The sequence below is a fragment of the Scleropages formosus genome, chromosome 8 (assembly GCF_900964775.1).
Source record: "Scleropages formosus chromosome 8, fSclFor1.1, whole genome shotgun sequence".
NCBI lineage: Eukaryota > Metazoa > Chordata > Actinopteri > Osteoglossiformes > Osteoglossidae > Scleropages > Scleropages formosus.
The window spans coordinates 15696677-15705148 of record NC_041813.1 but is presented as its reverse complement, the minus strand read 5'-3'; the positions used below and the strand labels follow the sequence as shown (position 1 = coordinate 15705148).

The window sequence follows — 8472 nt, the reverse complement described above, 5'->3', positions numbered from 1 at the left end:
CCAGCCTTGTGCCCTGTGTTGCTGGCTTAGGCTCCAGTTTGCCGCGACCCCGCATCGGACAAGTGGTTTCAGAAAATGTGTGTGTGTGTGTGTGTGTAAAATTTACTGTGACCCTGTATAGCAATCAACTGTACGGTCATGCTATTGGTAGATTTAGACTAGCCAAGCTTACATTTTAAGAACTTGGTAAAAATAGTACAACTGAAATAAACAGGCATACAGAAAAAGTCGACAAAAGGATAAGAAAAAAGTATAGTAAATAAAGAGAATAAACAGATGGGGATGCGGTGGCGCAGCAGGTTTGGCTGGGTCCTGCTCTCTGGTGGGTCTGGGGTTCGAGCCCTGCTTGGGGTGTCTTGTGACGGACTGGTGCCCCATCCTGGGTGTGTCTCCTCCAGCTCTGCACCCTGGGTTAGACTCTGGCTCACTGCGACCCTGCTTGGGATGAGTGGTTTCTTTTAGTGTGTGTGTGTGGCAGAATAAATGTTTTCTAGTAGTTGTTGTTGTAGGACCTTTGTCTTGTTAAATCTTAAAAATGAGACAGGCATGTAAAAATGATATACAGGCAGTCCCCAAATTACGAACGTGTTCCTTTCCTCAGTCTGTCTTTAAGTTAAATTTTGATGTAAATCAGAACAATTAAGTATGGTGAGTATCTAACGTCAATTAGTCAAATGTTTGTCTTAGTATATCATATACCTTTCTATGCATAAAAACATTAAAGAAACACTTCCAGATACACTACACACACACACATTGTCTGAGCTGCTTGTCCCATGTGGGGTCGCGGGGAGCCAGAACCTAACCTGGCGGCACAGGGCATGGGGCTGGAGACGGGGACACAGCCAGGACGGGACAACAGTCTATCGCAAGGCACACCAAGCATGACTCGAACCCCAGACCCACCAGAGAGCAGGACTGTGGTCCAACCCACTGCGCCACCGCACCTCCCCAAGATGCACTAAAACATCTTTAATATAAGAATACAGTAATAATAATACAATGTAATGATGTAATGATAACGATAACAATAAATGTAACTACAGTATTTATAAAAGAGAGACAGAAAGAGGTAAATGTTACTGCAGTATTTATAAAAGAGAGAGGGAGGAAGAGAACATGTGCGTGTATAAAAAACATTAAAGAAACTTTAATGTTCAGTTTTCCATTGATGGTCGGCATTTCATCTTTTTCCAATCACTTGTATTTCCGCTTTAGTTTCAGTCGTGATCGTTGTCTTTTTCTTTGATGTATCACATTTATGCTTTGGGGCCATGGGGTTAGGAGGGTAAAAACAAAAAATTAAGGCCAAATACAGTTAACACACAAGACACTGTTAACAACAACGTGGTCTGTGTCATACTGAGCGGACAGGAGGCTGACATAAGTGTGTTTGTGGACCCAATCCAGGGATCTTTATTGTTGGTACACAGGGGAGCAGGTGAGATCTGTGGTCGGGGACGGGTGTGGGTTGGTTGATGTACAAAAATACTGTAGGTCCTGGGGAGACTCCGATGTTGTAGTCAAGGAGGCGATGCAAGTGTCGGGAGCCGTGGACATCAGCAACAGAAACGAGGGATTGAGGAGAATGAGGGACCTGGAAGGCCGGGTAGGTTGTCATGGGTTCTCTCAAAAGTACTGGAGAGACGGATTTTTCAAATGAGATTCCGCAATCAGAGTGTGCTGGTACGGCTTCTTTATACCTCACTGCTGTGATTTTGGACAGGTACGTACGAACTGCTGTAGATGAGCAATGTTATGTTTTAATGCGTCGCAAAGTAGTGCCTGTTTGTTATTATGAATCATTGTATGTAACTCAAACTTTTAATATAGTATGCTTTACCGGGGGTGGTTCATAAGTACGGGTTGTATGTAAGTCGGACATTCATAACTCAAGGACTGTATAGCTGTAAAATTTCAAATCACATCTCTCAATAGTGCAACAGTATGTTTCTGTAGATTTTTTCTGGGTGCTCAGGTTTTCTCCTCAATCCAGAGATGCGTTTCGGGTGAACTGGTGACTCTGAATTGCTTTTAGTATACGTCAATGAATGACTGTACTCTTCCATCTCTCAGGGAACATAGGCTCCTGACCTGCCTGCACAGGACAAGCAGTTAATAAAGATGGAAAAACAACCTCTCACTAGTTTTTGCAATCATGGAAGCTCTGTGTTTTTTTTTCTCAAGAACTTTCAAAAGTCCTCAATGCTGTTGCACCACAGTATGACCAATATACTAGAAATTAATTTAAAGAGATAAAGTCATGGGATGGATATCCAGTTTAGCATTACCAGCTCACATAGATTTTCTTATATTATTAAAATCAATCATTCAGAGCTCGATAAGAATTTGGTATGTTGTTTACATGCACTAAAAAATATAGGACACCAGTACACAACTTGCACCACTCCACTGTTAAATTAGCTGATTACTCATGCTAACACATTGCTTCCCACACACACACACACACACACACACACACACACACACACACACACACACACACACACACACACACACACACTGTCTGAACCGCTTGTCCCATAGGGGGTCGCGGGGAACCGGAGCCTACCCGGCAACTCAGGGCGTAAGGCTGGAGGGGGAGGGGACACACCCAGGACGGGACGCCAGTCCGCCGCAAGGCACCCCAAGTGGGACTTGAACCCCAGACCCACTGGAGAGCAGGACCCGGTCAAACCCACCGCACCCCCCCCCCCCATTTTAAGTACAGTTTACTCTAATTCAAATCAATTGTTAGATTTTTATATTTTTACATCTAATTAAACATTTCTAGCCATTATTTATATGGTGAAAAGATGAGATTCACTTTTAAAATTAAGATCTCAGGATGAAAATACACACACACATTTTCAGAGCCGCTTGTCCCATATGGGGTCACGGGGAACCGGAGCCAACCCGGTAACACAGGGCGTAAGGCCAGAGGGGGAGGGGACACACCCAGGACGGGACGCCAGTCCATCGCAAGGTACCCCAAGCGGGACTCGAACCCCAGACCCACCGGACAGCAGGACTGTGGCCCAACCCACTGCGCCACCGCAAGGATGAAAATATTTCTTCCAAATAAATATTTATATATATAAAAAAAATTTATAAAACTTAGCCCCAGTTAGACCATTCTTGCCCATTTTTAGATTTACATGTCTCAGGATAAAAATGTTTCAGCTGGATGAATATTTCTGAACCTGTAATGCAGGGACCCTTTAATTAAACAATTAATTGTTATGATGCTATTTTTTCGGAACTACAGCATCATACGAGATTCTCCTTCTTTACATACTGCTGAAAACAGCACTGCCCAGTGGGCAGTGAACACTTTCTTACTGTAATTAAGTGACCGGTCAGTGTGTTAAAGTTCTGCTGTATATAATATTGTTTAACTCTGTGATTAAGTACATAGTCCAACGTTCTTTTTATGATTTGTATGATAGGAATTTTTTCAGAAAAAAAAAACACATTACATTTATCTCTTTTTTTTTTCTTAATACAACTAGTACCTGCATGTCTAGTTACTGATCTGCCAAGGGCCTGATGAATCCGCCGGTTCAGTGCGTATGCGCCTACGAGATCTTGGCTCGAGTCCAACAACCCCCGCGGAGGAGTCCCTCCCGGGCGCGTCCGACCGTTCCAGTTCGAGTGGAGGCTGCTTCAGTAGCTCCCGAATTTAGGGGCGGATTGTCGATGTAAATAATGCCGGACAAGTGCAGAACCGGGCCCGTGGACCGTGGTGGCGCCGGTTGGACTTTGGCAGTCGCCGTGCTCGCGCTTTGCGCGTTCCCTGCAGGTACGTACGATCGCTCCTCTCGCGGACATTTTCACCGTGAAATTACCAGTGGAAGGTTTGAAGGAAAGGGCGGAAGAATCATGTTCATCATCATGCTTTCGGTTTTCATCCGAAGAAAATCAAAATTTCTGGAAAATATATGGCAAAGAAATGAACATGTTCTAAATATATATGTCCGGGACAAAAAAATACGAGGAGGAGCGAAAGAAGCCGTTGTGCACTTGGATTTCATGTAAACTATACTATAGTCTATAGGTTAGCTATTCCTTGTCAATACAATACTGCCATATATGGGAATAACAGCTGTAATTACATAGTGTGGATATGGAAAATAACATCCCTGCTTCGGTGTACAGTAAACTACATATATACACAGTTTTTCTATTATTATTTATATATATATATAATATTTTTATATATTAAAAACTTTTTTCTTATTTCAAAGTGTCGACGTTTGCCCTCCTGCCACCAGCTGACACCTCGGCGTGTCCGATCGCACTTAAAGAGCCACGTGGTTCTGGGTTCGAATGTGGTGTTACAGCACTGCAGGACGCTTCTTTGAGCTTAAATGCAATTGTTCTTTGTGGGGTGAAAGGGGCTGCAGTGGATAACACAAGAAACAATTCCAGTATTATCTGGACCGTCAAAACTGTGGACAGTTGAGTTGAGAGTCGTCTTCAAGTGGTTGGAGGGTTTGATGAAATTCATGTTTTTTCCTTGGGATTCATTTTAGTACTTATTCTCCTGGACATTTTAAACACACCTGGCTGTGTTTTCTGCGTCAAGGTCCCGTGATGTTTCAGTTTTAGATATTTTTTTTTTAATGTGTGCCACACTTTCTTGTATTGTCAGAAAAGATAATTATTACAGCTGCCTGTGTCACGTCATTGCGATGACATCATGAATCATGGTTTACATGAGCAGCTGCACCTTCACACTGCTTACACTGTGTGCAAAACACATTAGTGCTTTGAGCGATTCAGAAAATCCCAGTCACATACAGAGTGAAAGATTTGTCAGAAGTATTTTCTGTCTGAGTTCCTGTGTTACTGTGTGTTTCAGTGGAGGCTGACGACTGTCCCATTGAAATCGACCCCCCTGCAGTGGTGGTGAAATATGGAGACCCAATATCAGTGAACTGCACTGTGTTCACAGAGCACATGGGGATGGGCTGGGTGGCTAAACAAAACCCTGTACCAAACCAGCAAGGTGTCCAGTCTCTCCTCTGGACTGTTGAAAATCTGACAGTGTGGGATATAAACCCTCAGTGCTTTGCAAATTTTAAGAGAGTTCCTCAGTGTTTGAAAAAAGTGTCAGTCACCGTGTACAGTAAGTGTGTTTTTTTTTTCTCTATTTCTCTTTTCTCCTTTTCATCCTCCTGCAGTTACTGAAGTTCTGACCTCTCACTGACACTGATAAGGTTAAGACTGAAGAGCACAGCGAAAAATTCCCCAAACTCAACAGCCTGTGCTTTATCATAGGTCTAGATGCCTACCTTTATGGAGTAATAGCTTCAGCATGTACCATCATTTACCTCTGTATTATTAATTTGGTAAACACTGATGTTCCAGTCTAACAGTTAATATTGATTAAAATGCTTCTCCTTTCCTCCACAGAGACTCCAGATAGTGTCTCCATCAGTTCTGAGAACCACACTAGCTCCTTAGTGGAGAGGAGACAGCACAGGCTGGTGTGTGAGGTCCAAAATGTGGCTCCAATTCAGAACCTTATGGTGAAGTGGTACAAAGGCATTGAGGTAGTGAACATAACCTTGTATTCTGGAGAATCCAAGACACCTGTGAATGTTTCCTCCACCTTCCTGATCACCCCCAATAGAACAGATGATGGAACGCAGTACAAGTGTGTGGCAGAGCTTCACTTGGGGCCAGAAGGACCACAACCCCCTCCTGCAGTGGAGTCAGAGCCCTTCAGAGTCACTGTACACTGTGAGTGTTACTTATATTGTCACCTGTGAGTGTTGTAACATCAACTTCCTTTGTACCTCCACATTTAGTGTTTAAATTCCACCTGTCAACCCCCACAAGACTTCACACCAGTTTTTAATCCTGCTGTGTGTGACTACCAGAGAATGTGTGTGACATGACTGGTCTTTTCTCAGATGCACCCTCCCTCATCAGTTCCAGTTCAGAGGTCATGGAGGTCAGGAAAGGTGAAAAGGTGACATTAAACTGCACTGCTCAGGGAAACCCCCCACCTGTGTACTCCTGGAACACCTCACACCTTCAGAAGATGGACTGGAACAAGTCAGTGTTTACCTTCTCCTTCCTGGCACCAGGAACCTACATCTGCACTGCTGATAACTACCTGGGACTCAAGAGGAAGCAGTTCACCATACAGCACAAACCAGGTGATAGACCCACCTTCTTGTGTTTTCTTGCTTCCCTTCCACCCCAACCCTATAACTTATTTTGACATGCTTACCTCTCCAACCATCATGGTGGCTGTGCTAATACATTTTCTATAGCAGACTTTTCTGTTTGTGTGCACTTTTACCATTGGTTAGGAACATTTTTTTGCAAGAAACAGAAATGGTCACAAGTACTAGGCTTTACACTGATATGTATTGTCAGAGACCACACTATGTCCACACTTGGATTAACTCTGACCTTTTTCTTCCAGTTTCCCAAAGGACGTTCTGGATCATTGTTATAGTAGGAGTGATTGTTGCTTTTGTGCTCATCATCAGCTACCTCTTTCTGAGATATAAACATGGCAAGAATTCCATAATCTGACAAGCGCATTACCTAAGCCCAAGACCCAGGCAGTGGAATTTCTTCTTCTGAGAAAATAGGAACACAAATTGCTACATTTTCTTTTTGGTTGGGTTTGGTATCTAGATTTATTGTGAAACCTTGTTTCAAATTTGCTACTCCATTTCAGGTGTTCAAACTAATTGTAGAAAATGATGGACTTGTGTTTTTCGGAGATCTGACACCATGCTCTGTCCCCATTTCTGTGTCTGAAGTCTTCACCCTGCTCCATACCCAAACCCATACCCGTGTTTGCCATCCACACCAGACCAAAGCTCATGTCTGAACAACAGACCCACACTGAAATAGTTCTAGTTTATACAGCTGAGGCCCACAGACTGACTGTCTTCCCCACTGATACTGAAATCCAGTTTAGGGCTATAATGGGGAAATAAGCTGGGGTGATATATGGTGTTTGTAAAAAAAAAAAAAAAAAAACTGCAGCATCAGAGTTATATAAAGCCTATATGCATAGGCTGTAATGTTAAATAAAGTTTTGTTTAATAAAGTGTTGTGCAGTCATATTGTACATTAATACAAGTGACTCTTCTTGCTCTTTGTTATAAGAAAAAGATGACTGAGTTTGAATTGTGTTTCAACAAAATGTAATTATTTACTTCAGAATCAGAACGATCTTTATTGCCAAGTATGTTCACACATACAAGGAATTTGTCTTGGTGACAGAGACTTCCACAGCACAGACAGAATGACAGTGACAAGATAGATGAGAAGACAGAATATGTGAATGAAAGATAAAAAATATAAAGTACCCAATATACAAAAAATAGTCACTAGACATTGTATGTATGTACACGTATGTTCTATACAAATGCAAGGTAGTGTGAGTAAGACATATGATGTGATAAATATAAATAGCGTTGTGTATTGCACTGGTTTTCTCTCTTTACTCTGAAACCTTCTGGTAAGGACAGATATGTGACTCACATCAATGTTTCATTCCTCTGGAATTCTTGTTCTTAATAGATGCTTTTAGTGTTTAACCTATGCTGCTCACCTGAGAAACTGTTGATTGAGCTATTTGCTGTATGTGAAAAATGTAGTGCAGGTCCATCAGTTATGCCAGCTTGGTCTATAATTTTAATTTTTTCACATCTATTTAAATTAGTGCTAGACCAAAGAACAGGACTTGTGTTAAAGGTGATCTGTGTTGTGTGAACACACATTGCATGGCTGTTTTTGTTCCATTTCTCCCATGTTCTGCCTAGACAGCTTGTAGATTGTCACACTAAGGTATGACATGACACAAGTTATATAATTCTCTTGTAATTATTACTAGTGCAGGATGGAGAATGTCTTTTGAACTATGTATATGCTTTTACTGATTTGTATTTTCCCTGTTGAATGTTATCTCTGTGGTCAATCAGTAATACCTAGGCTGATAGTTATCACTGTGGTTGTATGGTACCCAGGCATTAATGGGCATTCTGCCACTATCCATCCTGAGGATGAGTCATTACTGTGGGCCATTAGAACATCACCCCTGTGATGTTTTATTAGTGATCAGCGCTTTAGTGAAAGGGATTATAGGAAATGTATTTATATGCCACTTGGCATGTTTTAGTAAATAAAATTCATGTTAAACCACATGCATTTTTTAAGCATCATCACTATTGTTCAGGTAGCAACACCCATCTACTGACTGGTATTTTTGTAATGTCAGTAATAAATAGAATTTCTGGGAAATTCTGAGCAGGGGAATTTCACTGTCACTCACTGAAAAGATCAAGCCTTAGAACAACAGTGAATCAACTGGTGACGTGGTTCATAGTTTGGAGGAATGAAACAGTTTTACCACTGTTTGCTCTACAGGACCTGTCTCACAGGGTCAGTGGACAGTCAGCTTTAACTATGAGATCTGGTCCAATTCAGAATCTGAAT

General features: G+C 41.9%; 1 protein-coding gene across 1 annotated transcript; it reads left to right on the top strand.

Annotated features, from left to right (window-relative positions):
• Window positions 1-3598: 3598 nt before the first annotated feature.
• Window positions 3599-7081, top strand: LOC108935829 (intercellular adhesion molecule 3-like). Its single transcript, XM_018754723.2, has 5 exons — window positions 3599-3802; window positions 4865-5131; window positions 5419-5748; window positions 5922-6170; window positions 6443-7081. Exons 1-5 carry the CDS (start codon window positions 3709-3711, stop codon window positions 6553-6555), a joined length of 1053 nt encoding a protein of 350 aa, XP_018610239.1. The 5' UTR covers window positions 3599-3708; the 3' UTR covers window positions 6556-7081.
• Window positions 7082-8472: the final 1391 nt, after the last annotated feature.